The sequence below is a fragment of the Eulemur rufifrons genome, chromosome 1 (assembly GCF_041146395.1).
Source record: "Eulemur rufifrons isolate Redbay chromosome 1, OSU_ERuf_1, whole genome shotgun sequence".
NCBI classification, from domain to species: Eukaryota; Metazoa; Chordata; class Mammalia; order Primates; family Lemuridae; genus Eulemur; species Eulemur rufifrons.
The window spans coordinates 20,204,074-20,224,886 of record NC_090983.1 but is presented as its reverse complement, the minus strand read 5'-3'; the positions used below and the strand labels follow the sequence as shown (position 1 = coordinate 20,224,886).

Here is a 20,813-nt window from a genome sequence, read left to right as displayed (position 1 = left end):
CTGGACAAGTCCCTGTCTCTAGGTCTGGAACATATTTGAATGATCTCTTACTACTATTAATCTCTCCCAGGTGTTTCTTTTTGCAGGAATACAGAGAGAGCTTTTGGGAGGACGGGGTGTGCATCTGAATCCCATTATTCGTTTTTTTTTTTTTTTTTTTTGAGACAGAGTCTCACTCTGTTGCCCACGCTAGAGTGAGTGCCGTGGCGTCAGCCTAGCTCACAGCAACCTCAAACTCCTGGGCCCAAGCGATCCTCCTGCCTCAGCCTCCCGAGTAGCTGGGACTACAGGCATGCGCCACCATGCCCGGCTAATCTTTTTCTATATATATTTTTAGCTGTCCATATAATTTCTTTCTATTTTTAGTAGAGATGGGGTCTCGCTCTTGCTCAGGCTGGTCTCGAACTCCTGAGCTCAAACGATCCGCCCACCTCGGCCTCCCAGAGTGCTAGGATTACAGGCGTGAGCCACCGCGCCCGGCCCCATTATTCGTTTTTAATGTAGCTGCTTCATTCACAAAGAAGCTACATTCCAAGTAGGTGTCTGTCTTCTTACTTTATCAACTCATCCATTCATTTTTCAGCAAATATTTATTGAATGCTCTCTATGCCTATCTCTACTGCAGGCATGTAGAATATATCAATTAACAACACTGACACAAATTCCTGCCCTTGGGGTGCTTCCTTGTACATCTGGTTCAAAACTCTGTTAGCTGCAGGTTGTAGTCTTATGAAACAGGAAAATCAATTTTACAATGAGGAAAATACCTTGGGAGGACATTTAAAAAACTATCTGAATAAATAAGCCTGTGTAACCCCAGAGGCGGAGTTTGTACCTGTTCGGTAATCAATGGAAATTGGCTTGCTGCTCGCTGGGCTGTCCCCACGGCCGGTGACAGCATACACAGTGATGGTATAATCTACTCCAGGTTTAAGGCCAGAGATGGTGGCTGTCGACTTGCTCCCAGGCACAGTGAACTCCTGGACAGGGCTATTTCCTCCTGTATGATAAGGGGTTAGTTCAGAGTGTGAGGGGCGTAGAGTTACTTTGATTAATTAAATTAACATATTGAAAGCAGCATGTAAATCACATCTTATGGCTTATTCCCTTGTAAAGAGTGCTATTAATAGGGCCTGAACAGAAAGGTGTATTTATGCCTGTAGTAAACCTTGGTAAGTGTATAAAAATTGGGAGAAAATTGCAGTTAACGCTATTTTAACATTCCAGCTTTAAAATGTCACTGAGTTGTAGATGAACATTAAAAGGGAGAAGAAGGTAAGCCCTCAGCCCAGGATTGCATATAACGAGTCCTTCTTAAAAATTCTAATGGAATATACTCATGTTGAATAAAACTTGGAAAATACACAAAAGTAAAAAGAAGAAAAAATAAAAATCACTTATCTCACCACTGATAATATATTTGTGAATTTATGATCCTTTTTTTCCTCAACTCTGATGTTTCCCCTCTAGTTGTATTATATAAACAACTTTTTATCTTGATTTTGCAACCAATTATGTCACCCATATCTGCCATGTTTTCTTGAGAAAGACAGGGCTCCAGTGAATGGATTTGCCAAAAGTTTCTTTCATTGCACGTTCACCGTTGGGCTTTCAGGTTACCCACAGCGGAATCTGATTTGATCAGAGTGTGAAATGGGATTTTGCTACTGTACCTGTTTCTCCATAGGTGATCCTGTAATATCTCACGGTGACAGCAGGGGCATCCCACTTGATTAGTAGGCTGGTGGGGGTCGCGGCAACAACTTCCAGGTCCCTTGGAACATCAGAAACTAGAAAAAAACATGAGAACATTTCACATCCATAATTTTCCAACAATATCCAGATTTACTCTGTTCATTTTCCAGATAATTGTCTTCTTGATTCCTTCAAACAATAATATAAATACTATGCAATAAGAGCAGAATGAAAAATTATGAATAATTCAAGGTAAGAGGTTAAGGGGACCGTTCAAATTGTGCTAAAATGATTGTTTCAAATTTACCATAGGATTTTTTTTCCTCAAATTTTTATTTAAAAAAATTTCAAAACTAGAGAAAAGTTACAAAAATAATACAATGAACACACATATACCCTTCCCTCAGGTATTTGCTAATTAGTAAAATTTGCCACATTTGCTTGTTTCTGTCTCTCCCTCTCTATCTCTCTCCCTCTCTCCTAACCATTTGAGACTAAGATACAGACACCACGATGACACTGCTCCCTTAAGTACTTTTCAGGATCTGTCTCCTAAGAACAATGATGCTATTACACTAAAATTGTATTTTTAAGGGCACTTTGAAACAGTGTAAAGTTTTCTATATTTAAATAAAACTTTAGTTACTAGAAATACAAAAATACTTCAATCAGGTGAGAAATTTCTTGGGATAAAGAAATTATCTTCTTTGATATATTCTAAGAGGGAGATTTTTCTCCACATCCTCTCATTCCCCTCTCCATGTCTCCTAACCATGATCTATTTCTTTTAAGAGCTGATAACAGACAACATAAAGCTCTTTTACACAATACACCAACTGTGCAGGAAAGTATTCTGAGTTTCTCCGTAGACCAGAAAACAAGTTACCTGTTGACTGCTGGCCAACCAAGGGGGGACTCTCCTCTCTGCCATTAAGAGCAACGATGCTGACCACATACTCTGTGCCTGGAATGAGGTTGGTGAGGGTGATGGAATTCCGGGAGGGGGGCACTCGGTCTTTTCGAGGTCTTCCACTAAGGTGCTCAGGATGATGGCGGATCTCATAGCCAGAGATGGTGGCGCGAGGAGCCATCCAGTGGACAGTGAAAGAGTTGGGAGTGATATCAGAAAAGTCAATGCCAGTGGGGGAATCAAGACCTGTTTTTCCCACCCAGGGGAGGAAGAGGTAAAAGAAAAAAAGAAAAGACACCACCAGATTAGGAAGTGACGAAGACTACAGGGGAAAGTAACATAGTCCAATGTTTCTGTTCTTTCTCATCAATGCCATGATTTGTCATAAACATCAGATTATGACGTACTGATTCTAAGTCACGTAAGAACTTCAAAATCATGAACTGACTCAGTTCAAAATAGCCAACTCAAACACTCATTTTTTCTTTTGCTAAGTAATCCAAGTGATTTTTATGTGTCATTGCAGTAAGGTTTCTGTATCATGTTTGAAGATGGGTGTTGGAGATCTTCTGGGAATTGATATTTTCAAATACTTCAGTCTTCAGGTATTCTATGTTCCTACCCTGTAAGTAAGTGTACCTCTCAACGTAAGGCAAGACCTGCCCACTCTCTAGCCACAATTAAGTTTTTGGCTCTTAAAGAAGCTTTCTATGCTCAAGAGGGAATTAATACGTCAACAGAGTGGTAATGATGCCAAGCATAAAACTTTCTAAAACTAAAGACATTATCCTGGACAAATTACAATGTAGGTAATTCCTAATGAATTGAGAAGTTAGCGCATTTTTGAAAAATTAATAAGAATTCAGAGTTTATCTCAAATTCAAATCGCTTAGCCTCGCTGGGACTGCCAGCAAATTTCTCTTCCAGTTATATAACATTCACTCGTTCTATTCAATAATATACTCAAACAAAATTGAGACGTTGTAACTCCTTTTTGGAGGCAAGTGAACTATAGGTAAATTAATGAACATATTAAACTGTACTTTTTTAAAAGAAAAAATTAAAAGAAGCACTCATTTAAAAAAGGATATATTTATGGGATTCAATTCAACTTCCTTCTTGTAGTAAATGAATATTTTATTAAGTAGAAAGAAAACACAAACGTCTTGGCTTAGTAAAAGTAGGAAACTACTGAGATGACAACGACAGTTTTAGGTCAGCCATCAGACAGAGCTGCTTAATGAAAAGGAATGTCCACCAGCTCTAAATAAAAGAGTATGAGATATTCTTCTTAGGAGATTTTTTTATTTAAAAGGATAGATAACGAAGTTTCTGGACTAATTTCTTAGTAACTGAAAGTCTAGGTAATTACTGAGTAAGGCATCTTTTAATTTTTAAGACCAGTGATAAAAAAAAAGTACTATAATGACAAGTCTATGCACACCACCACCACTACCAAAAACAGGGATATACTTTTAGAAGTAGCATTTCATTTTGCTATTTAAAATTGGTAGGTGAAAGACACTTGATAAACGTATTGCCAACACGACTCACCTGTTTTCTGTCTTCCTCCAAGAGGTATGCTCTCGTGTTGTTCGTAGACACTGGAGACACTGACCAAATATTCTGTACCAGGCAGGAGATCTGCAGAGGCCAGTGGGACTTATTTTAAACTTGTGCTTGACAGGTGGTGAAAAAAACAAAGCACTCCTGGGACTATTTCAACTGATGCAATATCCAAGCATCCAGTCCTATAGCCTACTTACACCTAAGTGAATGCCACTACCTGGAAATGGTAAGTTGGTGATATGGAAGGGTCACTCTGCTCTGTAGCCTCTCTAAGCCCCTGCCTTCAGTTCCACCTCTGGGACTGTGACTCAGCTGGACCTGGAGTCCCACGGAGTTGCATATTACACAGCAGTATTTCTCTCGCCCACTTGACAGTATGTCTGTTGAGGCCACACGAGAATAACTGCCGGGGTGCTGTGGATTATCATTTATGCCTCACAGGAACCCTATAAGGTAGTTTGTTAATTTTAAATGCAGCTTTATTGCCATACAAAATACTGCATATATTTAAAGGGTATAGTTTGACAGGTTTGACACTTGTATAACTTGTGAAACCATCACCATACTCAGGATAATGAGCATATCTATTACCTCCAAAAGTTTGATTTACTACAGTTATCTCCGTTTTATAAATGAGAAAACTGAGACACAGAAAATTTATCTTCTTTAATTTATTTCCCCAAGATTATACAGGGGTGGACCCAGGCCAGGACCAGTGGTCTTAATAAGTAACCTTTACTGGAAAGGAGCCACCATCCAAAGGGAAAGCAATCAAGTTCTGCTATATTAAGGTGAGAATAGAATATTCAAATATATATACATATCCCTGAGTATCCTCTCCCATTTTGATATATAGTCATTTGTTGTTGAATGATGGGGAGACTTTCTGAGAAATGCATTGTTAGGCGATTTTATCATTGTGTGAACATTGTAAGAGTGTACTTACACAACCCTAAACGGTATAGCCTACCGCACACCTAGGCTGCTTGGTGTAGTCTATTGCTCCTAGGCTACAAACCTATAGAGCATGTTACTGTGCTGAATGCTACAGGCAATTGCAACACAATGCTAAGTATGTGTGTATCTAAACATATCTAAGCAGAGAAAAGGTACAGTAAAAATACGGTATTATAATCTTATGGGACCACCGCCTTATATGTGGTCCATGGTTGACTGAAATGTCAATTATGTAGAGCATGAATGTACCAAAAAGGTGCAGAGTAAGGTTTCTAACCATTGACCTCCTATTCACTAGACCCTCACTCCCCTGCACGCTATCTGCCCTTCAACCTTTCTGCAGAGGCTCCTGCAATGTTTGGAAAAGCACTAGACAGGGGGCTGGATGTGGATGTGTGGACTCCTCTTCCTCTCCTCCTTGGCCAGGGGCAATTTACTTAACCACCAGGGACCTCAGTTGCTTCATCTTTAAAAGAGGACCATAATGACTTCTCTAGCATGGAGAGGGCTACCTTAAGGTCATGGTAGCATTAGGATCATAATAGGGTCTTAGAATACATGCTTAATATGCGACAGGCCTAAGGCTAAGGTGGGGCAGACATTGTGATGCAGGAGCTTGTACACGGAGTGATGCTGTAATTACTGATTCCCGAGTGCTCTAGAACAGAAGCAATAGCCCCATGGACGTGCATATACAGATGTAAAGCTGTTCTTGCCCTTAGCCACGAAACGAGAAACCAAGATCATGGTCATGCTGAGCTGCTTTTCTTTGTGTTTCTTTATCTAAAACATAACCAAAAGGTAGAGGATATTTTCAGACCATCATTTGGTAATGTACCTACATGTAAGCGAGTTTTCCCTTATATAGAATCTGGTGCTGTTCTAATATATTTTATTATTACAGCACCACGAAAATAGTAAAGAAATAATGTTTATGTGAAACACGGCACCATGTTAGCTTACTCTTATTTTTTTTAATAAAAGATGTCTATTCCGAAATGGTTGGAACTAGAGAGAGATAATTTCCATAAATTGTTGCTGTTTATTTAATGTCACTTGGAAAACATCTTAAGTCCTCAGCCTTCTGAGAAATCCTTCTAACAGATTCTTTTGAAGCACAAATTAAACTTTTGACTCTTTCTTCAAAACAAGATCCATCCCAAGCAATCAGTCACTGTTTCTAAGTTTTCAAATGCTAAATAGATCATCTGCTGACACTTTAAAAAAAAAAAAAAATGAGAATAAAGTAGATATGGCGACACTATTTTCAATCCTCACTTTTTCTTCTCTCTAAAGGTTTAGATTTGGTCATGTAATTTCTCCTGATATTCACTTATTTTTATGTGCTTATTTGGAAGCAGAATTTATTCAAAGTCTTAGAACTTCCCTGCTGGTGTTTTTCCACTTTGATTTTTAAAAAGTTGTAGATATCAAAAGTATGTCAAGATAGCAACAAACATTACATTTTTCAAAATTCACGGAGCTGCACATTAAATTTGGAGTTTAGCTTGTAGCTCTGTTGCAGCTCTCTTGTTCTTAGCTGCTCCTACTTGAGAACTCAGAATTCATTTGCTGTAGGTTAGTATTTACGGAACAGACATGTTTGACGGCTTACTTGTTAAGACCACTGCGTTGTCTGAAGGAGAAATTGACAACTCTGCGACATCATCCTCATTTTTCACAGGTGAGTAGCGCACCAGGAAGTTGGTCAAATCAATGGATGGGGGTGGGGCCCAGGTGATCCGCATAGTGTCTGGACCAATGTTGGTGAATCGAAGATCAGTGGGAGGAGGGACAGCTGGTTTCAAACAAGAAGGAAGACTTAGTTAAGGAAATTTCAAAATTCAAGCTAACAAAACAGCTGGAAAGGTAAAACCAATATTTCATGCATAAAGGAAACAGAGTCGTAATCATGCAAAATGATCTAATATAAATCTAATCTAAGTCATAGTGTACTACTGTTAAAAATGAAACACTACACAGTACTGTTAGGCCCCTTTAACCTTTCTGCCATCATCAATATATTTTAAAAAATAATTTTAATCTACTATAAAATATGTTGATTTTAGATACATTTTAAATACCACAGAAGATTATTTTATCCCAGGCTGAAGAGGCTTAAGTTGCCACACAGCAAAGAGAAACATAGCAGTACTTTCCAAAGAAACACATGCACACCGACAAAAAGACAAGAGGGTCCTAAATTTCCCCTCTCTGAGGAGATGTCTACAGCTACTGGCATGGCTACAATTCTATCCAGTGAATTCTACTTACAAGTGAAAAGGGTTCATGCAAATTGGTTCTCAGCGTGTTTCTTCCCATGCAGGGCAGAGAACCTTTAAAATGTTGCATGCTTGTCCCCAGACTGTGGTTAAAGAGGTGTTTCTTTCCCTCAGGATAGCAACAAAACCTAGAATGCACCAAAATTTTTCTCCTACCTCAAAACAACCTCCATCCATTCTACGCTAAATTTTGATGGGTTTTTACTCAGCTACAAAGAAGCAACATGATGGAGTTTTTCAAAGGGTTGAAGGAAGGAGCACAATGGTACATTTGGAAGTATATTTCTTATAATTAACTGGTGCTCATTATACAATTCGGCATTCATGTTAGATTTTTTTTTAAATGTCTAGGTCTGCAAATTTAATTAATCTTAGCTCATTTATATTTAATAAGCCAGATATCTGTGTTTATCTAGCTTTATATATATTTGTGGTTTAAATGAAAGTGCACTTAAGACGACTTGCATATGTTTTTAATCCAGTCCGTTTAGCATATGCACTTGATTCCTCATCTCCCAATCCATCCCGTCTTAATCTTCGGCCAATTGCTGTCTTCTCCCTTGAAACATCCGTATTTAACCAAAGTAACTGGTGGCAGCATGCAACACCATCCATGTCTCAAACACAGAAGTTTTCAAAATTCACCCGTTTGCTGTGTCAGTGTAGTAGGGGCACTCTCTCCGCCATTAATGAGAGTGATAACGCTGATATCATAGTCAATGCCCGGCTCCAGCCCTGTGACTGTGTAGTATCCTACTGAGGAGTCCACAAAATCTTCAAAAATAGGGATACCTTCTCCTGCCGCAACTACTGTGATGCGGTACCCAATAATGGTGGAAGAGTTTAGCGGGGTCCACCTCAGGCCGATGCTTGAATCGGTTATATCAACAAAGCTTAGGTCAGTGAGTTGGGGCACCTCTATTGAGTTACAAAGCAAAGAGGGGGCAAAAGAAAAATAGAAGCAAAAAAAGAGGAAAAAATAAAGCAGTGTATATCAGGTTACCAGTAGTAAATTTGATGGAATGTTAAAGCAATGATGGTAATATGCGATCCGTTTCAAATTCTCTGAGAAGGCTTCCTAAACATCATGAATAGTTTGCCTTCCTGGGAGAGCAAAACAGGTTACAATATTCTTTCAGGGATTTTCTTGCATTTTGAAAATATCCCTAAACAGCACAGCTTGAACTTCTCAGGTTTCTAAAAATCATAGGCCCACTTAGGATGTCAAAGCCATTCCTAGAACCTAAATATAATATCTGCAGTAAGTATGAGCAATGTTTTAAAAAATCCAAAACTGTTTTAGTAAGAAAATAAAAGCTTGCATGAAGAAGGTTAAAAAAAAATAACTGGCTGATGAACTGGTTTTTTTCTCCCATACAAAACTCATGACAACATCATGGTCATAACGCCAATGCATTATGAATGTATGGTACGAAATGTGCCGTTCAAAAGCACATTCAGGCCAAAGACGGGCCTGAGTTCAAGGCTATTGCCACTATTTTGTTTAATTCATAATCAAAGTTATTTGATTAGCATTAGTAAAAGCATTCTGCCAAACAGTGCAAAGGGAAATACAATCTGTCCAATGCTTTCATTCTGATAAAATCCAATTTTGGACAAACAAACCTATCCCTAGATAGGCCTTTGTAGTGTTGTCTTTCAATCCACAAGAAAGAACACCCTGAAGGTGTGGCCTTTACTCCTTTTTATTTTTTTCCAATTTAAAAAAAAAAGGATTTGAAACTGCAAGATGAAGAATTGGACGTATCAGCCAAATGCTATTTCAGTGCTCACATATGGAGACAAAACTATTTTATAGAACAGCTGTTCAAAATTGATATGGACTGTAAAATCGGGCACAAATGTACCAATGGGCTGCATTTACCATATTACTTTTAGCCTGTCAATACTGAGTACAGACACATGACAGCGTTTTAGTAGTATTTCCACGTGAGCAGACAGTACAGAGTTAAAGCAGTGGCTGCTGCTCCATTACATACCCGTTGCCACAAACAGCGTCCCAGTGAAGCACAGACAGTGAAGCAGTGTTAACAGCAAGCGTTTGTCCAAACAGTTGCTTTGCCTTCATGGTTTTGGAGAGTGCAGTTGGGAAGTCAGAGTTAAATCCCAAATACATTTGACACCCTCAGCCATCTGGGGATTAAGACGCTAATCCCCACTCTTATTGAAAGTGCCACCCTGAGGATAACAGCTTATTTTTCTATTACCTGGGATGATGGTATCAGAGATAGGGACACTTTCCTTGTCATCTTTGACAGTGTAAACACTGACATTGTACTCCAGGCCAGGACTCAGGTTTTCAAAAGTGCAGGAATCCTGATCGGCGTGGACCACTTCTTCCAACGAATATCCCTGCTGGCCGTTTGTAGGGGTTGTGGTAATTCTATAGCCAGTAATGTCTGGAGAAAACAGAAAAGTGGGAGTCACTACACAGAGCACTTGTGACTAAGAGCGTGTTTAACTAGACTCCAATGATGGAGCCACAAAGGGGACTGGAAAAAGGACCTGGTATGTTTGTATGTATGTATGTATTTATTATTTTGAGACAGAGTCTTGCTCTGTTGCCTGAGCTAAAGTGCCGTGGCATCAGCCCAGCTCACAGCAACCTCAAACTCCTGGGCTCAAGCAATCCAACTACCTCAGCCTCCCGAGTAGCTGGGACTACAGGCATGCGCCACCACGCCCGGTTAATTATTTCTATTTTTAGTAGAGACAGGGTCTCGCTCTTGCTTAGGCTGTCTCTATCTCCTGAGCTCAAGCAATCCTCCCAGCTCAGCCTCCCAGAGGTGAGGATTACAGGCGTGAGCCTCCTAGGATTATAGGCATGAGCCACCATGCCCAGCCAAGACCCGGTATTTATTGAGGACTCACTGTCATTCAATTCTTGTAACAACCATTGGAGGCAGTACTAAGACCCTCGATTGAAAAAAAAAAAAAATCTTGGAATGGGGAAGTGATTACCAAAGGCTTTTCTGTCTCCAGATCCCATGCTTCCTCTACCACTCTAGCCCACTTTTCCTTAATGGATCGTCTGAGGACAGCTGAGGAATATTCCATTCTACCTGCCCAAGATGGATTCACTCTCAACCCTAAGCACATTTCCCCAAAGAGGGCTCTCCTACTTTACAAGGGCAGAACCTATGGGATTTACAGGAAGACAATCCAGAAAGAAGGAAAGGTGAAAAATAGAAGTGGTGATACTTATTCTAGAAAGAGTACTAATTGTTGAAGATTTCAGGAATCCTAGAAATTGGTCAGTAAACAAGCTGAGGGGGAGGAGACATTCAAATAAAGACAGTGACAACTAGAGATCTGCAGAGCCAGAATAAAAGTAAGATGAGAAAGAAAATTAAACTTTCTAAAGGGCAAGAAAATGATAGTATAAATTTTGTCATTAGGAACGGGGAACACTAAAGTGGAATAAACGAGGAAATACAACTGGATGAGAAATAAACATTTAGATCATTACATTTGCGGGTAACCATCAGATGGGCAGGCTAGGCCATTGACGCTGGATATTATTGGCCCAGCTGCTAACAAGCGTGAAACTTGCCAACTTAAAGTTTCAAATTCAGAGCAACTCGGCTGGAAATAGTGTAGCTTTGGCTTGAACTCTGTTGCCACAGATAATGAAAACTTCACCCGAATCACTCTACTTCAGAGAGAGATTAAAAAGGATATTTTAAGCTATTCATAGCTTTATTCTGTGTGATTGCATACATTGATCAGATTTAGTAAAAACTGCCTTAGCTGTGTGCCCAGGCAAAAATAAGAACTGTATTAGAATTTTTTTTACAAAAATTTTATAATTATTTTAGCAGTAAAATTAGAAATAGTTAAATAACAACCTAAATATATCCCTTAAATTAAGAAGTATAGTTGGTAAGGATGCAATCAACATTAGTTGAAACTTCTGTTTTTGCTTAATTTAGAATTTTCTCAATAAAAAGAACTGTTATATCTCAATAGCGATTCCCCCAAACAATTACATTTTAATATATATTTTTCATCTAAAGAGACTCGCCATGTGATTTTGGCAAAGGTAATGAAGATCTAAAATTTCCTGTCATTGCTGTAGAACATCATGCTACTTGATAGTTACAGCTATCTTTTATACATTTTACCATTTTATAAATAATGTTCAATATGTATGAACAAGGCGTTTAGACAAAAGCTTCGTTTAAAGCTTTAAAAATAGTCATGGAACCCCTTAACCAAATTCCTCAGTATTTATAGAGTGTAAGTGAAAAAAACAAAACAAAACAAAAAAACCCAGAAACAAAAACAATTAAGTCCCAAACATGTGATGTTGGGTGTGAGAAGGAGACTAAAAACTTACAATCCCGCTTTTGTGATATTTAACATTTGTGACTATGGGTAGGTCAATTTTTTCTGAGTCTTAGTTTTCTCAGTCTATAAAATGAAGGTATTTCTGCTTTTTATCACCCTTGGATTTTTGTGGTACAATTCATGACAAAATGTTCATAAAACTTCAGGAAATAATAAACTTGGTACCTGTCACAACTTACAAAAGGAAAATTATGTAGTATGACTTCAGCCATTTGTTTGGCAATTTTTAATGCACTGAGCAAAAAGCACCTTCCACAGTGCTTTTCCCCAGTCCTCATGCGTCCCTGCAGCTCCTCAGGGTCTGCCTTTTCCCCACAGACTAGTGTGTGATTGTTCTCTTTCCTGTGATTTAGTAAATGTGCATTAAACACCCTGCATATGTTGCCCTATGAGATCCATCTTATACTCCTGTATTTTTCATGGAGAGTTGGGTACTTGTAATTCAGATTCTTTCTCTGAACAGAACACAGTTTCTAAAAGCTTTGCCTTGGGAAGGTATTGCATATACTTGCCCTCTGACACAGCCCAGGCTTACCTGGGGTGGTGCTCCTCTCCCAGGACACTGTAAGCACTCCAGTGTCAGGGTTTGCATCCAGGTGCAAGTTTGTTGGTGGAGATAGCGCTATGCAGAAAAAAAAAAAAAAATTTCTTAAATTAAAAGTTAAGGCAACACAAAGCTCTTGGCCTGTGAAATGTTTCCTCCCTCCCTTCCTTCCTTCCTTCCTTCCTTCCCTCCCTTTCCCTCTCTCCTTCCCTCCCTTCCTCTCTTCCTTCTTCGCTTTCAGAATCAGTAAAAGTATATGAAAACATGATGGATAGCCATTCTGTGACACAGAATTTTTATGATTAATGATTTTACAATACTGTTGAAATCGTTTCCATCTTGCCAGTTCATTAATCTTCTTAACATGGAAAGAACATTTCTGATACCGTGGAATATATGGCATGAGCTGCACCTGCTACTCCAAATTTTGCAATGCTCACAACAGAAGTAGGGATGAGATATTTCCCCTGTGCCATTCTCATAAGTAAAAAGTGATACTGATATTAGCTTTTGTTCAAAAAATGGAACAGTTTTAAAAACTAAAAGAAGAGGGAGAAAGAACTCTTCTTACGTGTGACCACTCTGTTTACAATTGGCGGGTCTCTTTCTTGCCCGTCTCTCAGGACTTGGATGGTGTAGACGTATTCCACGCCTGGAGTCAAGCCAGACACAACAATGCTTCCTGACTCTGAAGTCACTTCTCTTGGTGCTTCCCCTCCCTGACTTGGTCGTACACCCAGCTAAAAAATGCAAAGCAAAATAAACATGAAGGACAAATATTTCCAGAGTTGCATTACTGCTAAGAGGCTGAGGTTATGCTTTAAATAATGTGACCTTCTTAGAAACTGCACAATGTACTTTTCTTAGAAATTGCATTGGGGACTTATTTTAACTTTATTTATATACTTTAGCTGGAAATTCCCTCTACTGGGAGCGAGGGTAGGGAAGGTATCTTCCAAACTGCATTAAGGAGGCTTGTCATAGAAGGTTCCAGAGAAATGTCATTACATACTGTTTTGTTTGATAAAGAATCTCCTAGAACAAACCAGAAGTACACAGGTGCTTTGGGTCACATGGTAATTTATTTTTATTTTCTTTGTGCTGGAAGGAATCTCCTAGCTCTCTCTGTAATGACTTGTTAACATTCAATTCACTTTTAGTTTCCATTTAAAGGCACCAGCCCCCATAGTGCTTTGTATTGCAAAAGTACACCTTTTCAAGAAATATGTGCATAGCTTCAACTGCAGGGGGATAAGTTATAAAAAAAGAATGAGAATGAATGTGCCCATAATTTAAAATCCTTTTAAGATTCAATTTCAAAAACTTAGGTAACACTGTGTCATCAAATAGTGTCCAACTCTGGAGATATCCTTCATACATCATAGGGCTTCTGAAAGTCAGAATTAAGGGAAATTTAAAAGATATACTGGCAATCTTCAAAAGGGTTTCTCTATATTTAAGTAGCATAATCATCAATATGGCCATTTGCATATCTCAAAAATGAAGTGATCTTTGGTATATATATTTTTTAAACAAACAATCATGGGGATTTAGTTTTGATTTCTATTCCTAATAAATATTTCTCTCTCCACACTCTAAATGCCAAAGAAAGGAATTCTTTTAAACATATTCATTTGTATTCATCACTTCCCTAATATCATTACTTTAAAGAACATGAATCCAGATATCCACAGGGAAGACCTTAATCTTAACTTCTATTAAGAGATTCACCCACAGGCCTTTGAACAGTTGGAGATAAAACTGATTGGATGAAAATGTGATTTTTAAGTGACTCTGTTTAATTGGTCTCCCTAAATTGGCTTTTGTGAACTTGTTCACACCCATTTAGAAAAACACATCAAATGGAGTTTTCTTATATTTTTTTAAATGTCGTTCCCTGGGAGAAAGAATAGAGAAAATAGATAACAACAACAGCCAACAGCTCTGTGCTAATGGTTTGTCCTTCCCAAAGCACTTCACAGTGCGTTCATCCTTCCAGCAATTCAGTGAGGTCGCCAGGGCAGAAGTATTGTTAGACCCTGGCTATGTGTCAAAGAGGTAAGAAAGGCAGGTAACAGAATCCAGGACTTCTGACTTTTGAACTTCCTTTCTCTACCGCATCCAGAAGAAACATGAAGGCACCTCGGAGCCATACTACAAGAGTAGGAACTTCTGCAACTTACCTTAAAACCAATCCTTGGAGCAGGTGTCCACGTGATCACAATGGTTGTCTCAGTCACCTCGGTGTTGTAAGGAGGGATGGAGCTCTGAGGCTGCACTGTGAGATGGAATCAAGGCATGTAGTCAAACCTTGGACTCACAGGTGATTGCACAGAATAGAGACAAGTATTTTTACTGAGAACCTCAACTTAACCAACCAGTGGATAGAAAATGTCACGTGAATTCCTTCATTGGGTAAGAATTTGGAGATCAGGGCTTCTCAATTTTTAAAGTGCCACACAAATCATCTGGGAGCTGGCTAAAATGCAGGGTCTGATTCTGTATGTTCAATATGGGGGTAGAGAGTTTGCACTTCTGACAATCTCACAGTTAATGACCTCAAAGAAGAGGTCCTTTTCAATGCAATTACAGAATTCAATTTGTGTGTTTCCATCATCATTGGGACTTAAGTTTGGCAACAATAAATTTTCCTATATTGTCAATATAAAGTCCCTTGTGAAATGGAAAGCTGGTCACCACAAACTGATTATCATTTTGTTTCTGAATCGTTAATTTAAGAACAATGATTAAATTATGGATGATCTAAAAACAGCTTTATGCTGAATTAGTCAATAATGATGGCCAATTATTTTTGGTTGCAATAAGAGATGCTATATAAAACTCAATCAAAATCTACCACCATGGATGCACTTTAAATTCTAGAGATTTATTCCTTAAATATGTGGTTAATCATTAATAATAATACATACTGCTAAGATTTAGTGTTTTACCACCAGAATCAGGAATTATAACAAAAGGTTTTTTTTGTATTTTGTAGGATTCTGACACCACTGTTTTTCTCTTAGTGAAATTATTACTTTAAAAAAAGAAAAGATTTGTTTCCAGGTTTCAGCACCACAAGAAAAAAAGAGAAAGAAAGAGAAAAGGAAGAAAAAAGAACATGTATATACAAAGTTAAGATAGAGATTCCCAAGAACCTTGCAAATCTTATTATACATTTAGAAAAGGGAGTTCTCCGAAGCCAAGATATTTGAATTGAGTGAGTTAAGTTCAAGGATTTCAAGTGTGTTAACAGCCTAGGTTACATGTTGGATGACATCACAATTCCTTTCTCTTGACGTCCCACCCACGTTCTGTTCCCACTGGGAAAATCTACTGAATACATGTATATTAAATTATGAATGGCAGAGAGATGAAGAGTTAGTCTCCAGAGTTATACAAACAGGGATTAAAAAGTCTTCAGGTTCCAGTCTCTACTCAGCTCCAGTGTTTTTTTCTTTGTTATGTGGGAGTTTAGGTTCAACATTGCAATTCTTCCATTTTTTTTTTTCCAGCCTGGATTTTAATGTGTAATTGTTTCTTTTCTTTTTTTTTTTTTTTTGTTAATTTTTTTGTAGAGACAGGGTCTTGCTATGTTGTCCAGGTGGGTCTCAAATTCCTGGCCTCAAGAGATTCTCCTGCCTCAGCCTCCCAAAGTGCTGAGATTATCGGCGTGAGTCCCCGTGCCCAGCCTAATTTTTATTTTTCCTTTTAAAATACTGTGTGAGAAAAAGTGAAATTTGTGCACGGGCCACTTCATAATGACTGCTCGAATGGCTAAATTGAAGAGCTACTGGTTCAGTGTGCTGTTTCATAAGCATGTTATTATTTTGATGGCATGTTGGGGGAAGTAGGCCGGGGGACCCTTGGTGCCTTCCAGTGACTTTGAAATCATAGACCACTTGGCTGCTGCTGACTTTGCCAAAATGCCATGGCCAGCCCTGCGTGACCATTTTTAAGGGCCCACAAGAAACAATACAGAGAACAGTCAGTTTCTTTCACTGGACATCAGCGAAAGCCACAACTTTTTCACAAATTACATTCTCCTCCACTGTCCTTAAGGCTGAGTGCTTTCTATTGCTTCAGCAAGCCAGCCAGGGTCTTCCCAAGTTTAAGATGAGTCTTCCTTCCTGGGAAGACCATTATAGGAAAATCACCAAACCACAAACCCACAAACTGATGTCAAACTAAGGATGTGACCGTATGACCTATGGCAGGTCTTGTTAGATGAACAACAGCCTGGCTGTCAAATTAAATTTGTCCTATCAATACAGGAATAAGCTGAATTTTCCTCAGAAACAGCGTTTCCCACCCACTCCCCCCCCCCACTTTTCTCACATTTGCACTTACGAATTTAGCACAAGTTATAAAACTCAGAAAAGTTATTCCCAGAATTCAGCTTTAGTAAGACAGTGAAAAGCTACAGAAACTTAAAGTAATTTCAAAAACATGCGAGCCCTGCTGATGTTTACAGCCTTAGAGAGCACTGAAAGTTCACATGAAGTTGGAGAACTCATTGGCTCTCTAACTGCTTACATTGGTTTATTTAAAGCTAAGCTTGGTGGAGCTGTTTTTGTTATCATTCATTCCTCAATCAATCATCTATTCAACAAATATTTCTGGAAAGTACACTGCGTGCCAGGCACTGTGTTAACCTTTAATAAAATTAGTATTGACTATCAGTACTAAAGTACTGATTCAAATAGAATTCTATTTTACATAAATGTACTATGCAGAGCATAAAATAATGCATCCAATATTATCAGTTTCCAAAAGTACTTGAAATACCTTATGTTGACACCCACCTTCCACTTAATTATTGTTAGCATCATTTAGAATGCTTTTTTCTTTTTATAAGCACTCTATTCAACAAAAGAAACTACGTGAAATACATCTTATATTAAGGAATGAAAAAGACAATTATGTAATTCTACATTTTCAGTAAAAAGACATCACTGGAAGGGCACATTCACTGAAATCTCCATTCTAATTCAGTGAAGGACCACTACAAGAAATGGATACTTACAAAAAATTCAAAGACATTAATTATACGAGAGTAGATTTTAGACTGTCTCAGATTTATGCACCATGAAATAGCAAAAGTTTAAGGTAAACTTACTGTCAAAATAAAAGCAGATTACTTGCTTATGATTAACAATTACTTTGGAAAAAGCCTTCATAGGCCAAACTTCATACAGCAAATTTAAATGGAAATAAATTTTTGGTAAATCATGAATTTTTATGGGGAAAATTTACAGAGAATTTTCACTGGGAAATAAATTTCATAGTTATTTACAAACTAATCTTGTATTTGTATTGACTTCTTGAATGCTTTTTAAAATCCATATTTTTAAATTAGTCAAAGAGTAAGATTTGTTGAAAGCTCTTGGAAAACTGCAAACTAGTCCATGGTTGCAATATATGCTGAAAAACGTGCTTATGTTAGGTGCTTTCATAATTCAAAATGTCGAGTTGAAAATAACAAATAATGTTCAGCTGGAAATAAGGAGTCTCATAATTCTTTGTAATGTAAATGGAAATGTACTTAATAGAAATCGGTTTGTGAATAGAGGCCTTCATTGTGATGTAGATATGTAGGAGATTTAAGACCACTTCCTTTAAAATGCTGAGCAAAAGGACAGACATGACCAAAAGTTATTGTTAGTATTTTTCTCCTCTGTGGATTTCAAGAGTAATTTAAGAGAAAAAGCTATTCTGTTCTGCAGAATTACTTTAATCTTCTGTGGCCAACACTCCACCAATGATAAAGAAATCATTTCCTTGGCTTCTTGTTCTATCAGTTGGTTTCCATTCAATCTGCAGATGTTTTCTAATCTGCCTTTACCGTAATCACTCAACGCCAGAAGTCTAGGATGTAGACAGACATGCTTATTTTTTCTTACCTTAATTAGTATTTGGTAAATTCCTTTAATACGACAGAATTTAATTTTTCTAACAACAGAATGCTTTAAACCCACGTTACTTAAAGTGCTGGCTGGCCCAGGAAGAAATAGGAGTTTGGCAATGTATGCAAATTAATACACTGCTTCTTTCATCAAGAAAATCTGGCTTCAAAAAAATTATCAACTGAACTAAACAGCATGCTTTGTGATTTACATTTTGGCACAAGCTCCTTCTCTTGTTGCAGACTGGGTAGCAAAACAATTCATGGACTAGCAACCAGTCCATGGAGCACACGTTTAGAATTACTGCTTTGAATTATGTACTAATTTCTAAAAATTAATTTTTTAAAAAAATGAATGAAGAATAGAGAATGTCAATATAATTAAGGACCTATTACTAAGAAAAGGCATTTAAATTTTGACTCACGAGTGGTAAAGACTCCAGTGACTTTGGGGCTCTGTTGGTTGCCCTTTACAGCGACGAGGGTCACAATGTACTCAGACGCAGGCTGCAGATTCCTCACGGGGTACTTTGAAGCAGAGGGTCCCACATTGTATTGCTTGGGCTGGCCTCCGCGGGTAGGGCCCACGGTCAGTCGGTACCCTGCTATCCGGGCCCGAGGAGGAGTCCATATCACCAGGACACTAGTGTCCGTTTCATTGATAAACTGGAGGTTACTGGGAGCATCCAGTTCTAGGAAAAAAAATGAAACATGTCAAGACATATTTAGGTCGTAACTATTACACCGAAATCCTAAAGCTTGACTGAATATTCTGAGTTTTTTCTCCTGAAGGTTGAAACTAAGTAAAAGTCAAAGCCCTGGAAAAATTGAGCTGTTAAGAGATTGAGTGCTACATAGAACTTTGCCAAAACTCTGTCAGTTATGAGAGATCGCAGAACTTTTCACTAGACTATGTTCCTTCAAAAAGTTGAATTTTCCAGCAAGACTCTCCCATCACTCCCAGAAATTATAGTTACATTACAGTGATGGTATTTTTTTTAAAAAGGCAAAAAAAAAAATACCTCTGAACCCCACAATTTGCTGTGAGACAAACAGGTTAAGGGAAGAGGACTAGGCCTACTAAAATGAGGGCAAGAAGAAGCTCTACATGGATCAAAAGCAATAGTCTACACACTTATTAAATAAATAGTCCTTTGCTGGAGAAATAAAAGTTATTTTCACATGGTTCAGATTAGACAACAATTACAATAATTACAGTCAGAACCTCAGATTCATGATAGGACACCGGTGAGTTTGCATTGTCAGAAAGAATCACATCAATTATGGGTTTTCTTCTTGAGAATGATAACTAGCAGTTTTCCCACAGAAATTTAAATCACCTTTCAGATAGAGGAAATCTTTAAGAGATAGTCAAGTATAATAATTGAGAGCATGGGCTTTGGAGTCAAGAAGATGCAAGTTACGGAGTCAGCTCTACTGCTTCCTAGCTCTGTGGCCTTAAAAGTTGCAGAAATTTTTAAAACCCTCAGTTACTCCATATATCCAACAGGGAAAATAATAAAGACCTTCCTTCATAAGGTCAAAACAAAGGGTAAATATGAGAATAATGCTCATAAAGAACTGAGCAGACGGCCTGGTCCCAATAACACTAGATACCTGGCAATTACTATTCTTAAATGAATTCTACTGTTAAGTGTTAACAGCCGATATTTTAACTCTGATTTAGATATATTGAGTTATACAAAAAAATGCCCTCAAATTATTAATCCATGCTTCCACTAGCAAAGGAAATTAGAATCTCTTAAGTTCTCCTCTCTTAGTGCCCTTCCCTTGGTGCATGTATTTTGGAAATGGATTTTCCCTTAGTATCTATAAAGCTTGTCTGAGTTTTATTTTCAAGTTTAGTGTGCTTTATCTTCATTCTATGTTCCCTTATTGGCTGGGCATTTTCCTCTTTTGAAGCTGTCCACCTGGGAGCGAATGGCATGCTGGACCCCCCCCCCGGCCCCCCACCCCCGCCGTGGGAATGGGGGGGGGTTGGAGAATGGGGCGGGGAGGTGAAGTCGGGAGCAGGACGTACTGGTTGTCTGTTCCGCAGTCAGAGGCTTGCTCTCCCTCCCGTGGTTCATGGCAAAGACTTTGAAGTAATAGGTGACCCCGGGGGACAGCCCGGTGACTTCCGCAAAGGTGTTCCTGCTGACGGGCAGTCTCTGCCCGTGCTCCCCAGGCAGGTTGACGGGGATCACATCCACGCGATAGCCAGTCACCGCACTATCTGGGGGTGTCCACATGATGGTGACCTTCACATCCGTCACTTCCACAAACTGCAGGTCCCTGGGAGGGGGCACTTTATCTAACAGACAAGAGTCAACTGGTTATTCGCAATTCCTGCTGAAGATTATTTTTTATAGAGCTGGTTTCTCAGACGTCTTAGGCAGTTCCTAGAGCCTCTCATTCCAGAGCTATGCTAAGTTTTGTCTCTAACCCAGGTAAGATGCTTTTTTGCATATATTTTCATGGTTCCATGAAAGAACAGTATGGTATCAATTTTTAATCAGAAAGGCTGTGATAAGTTACTTATGACATTTCAGCTGAATTTCCTTAATTTAGGGGAAAATT

At 38.5% G+C, this 20,813-nt stretch overlaps 1 protein-coding gene across 17 annotated transcripts in view; it reads right to left on the bottom strand.

Annotated features, from left to right (window-relative positions):
• FN1 (fibronectin 1) overlaps positions 1 to 20,813 on the bottom strand; it is a 67,595-nt gene that overhangs the window by 19,678 nt on the left and 27,104 nt on the right. For 10 of the 17 annotated variants that reach the window (XM_069482313.1, XM_069482499.1, XM_069482587.1 and 7 more), the window contains exons 19-29: positions 20,275 to 20,547; positions 18,659 to 18,925; positions 14,512 to 14,606; positions 12,900 to 13,068; positions 12,320 to 12,406; positions 9,642 to 9,833; positions 6,747 to 6,929; positions 4,160 to 4,249; positions 2,582 to 2,851; positions 1,674 to 1,790; positions 836 to 1,000 (exon numbers count right to left, since the gene is read on the bottom strand). In XM_069482313.1, the coding sequence (XP_069338414.1) occupies positions 836 to 1,000; positions 1,674 to 1,790; positions 2,582 to 2,851; positions 4,160 to 4,249; positions 6,747 to 6,929; positions 9,642 to 9,833; positions 12,320 to 12,406; positions 12,900 to 13,068; positions 14,512 to 14,606; positions 18,659 to 18,925; positions 20,275 to 20,547 (1,908 nt within the window). Of the gene's footprint in view, positions 1 to 835; positions 1,001 to 1,673; positions 1,791 to 2,581; positions 2,852 to 4,159; positions 4,250 to 6,746; positions 6,930 to 8,058; positions 8,332 to 9,641; positions 9,834 to 12,319; positions 12,407 to 12,899; positions 13,069 to 14,511; positions 14,607 to 18,658; positions 18,926 to 20,274; positions 20,548 to 20,813 lie in introns of all 17 variants that reach the window. The other 7 variants (XM_069481216.1, XM_069481386.1, XM_069481555.1 and 4 more) reach the window with 1 other exon arrangement.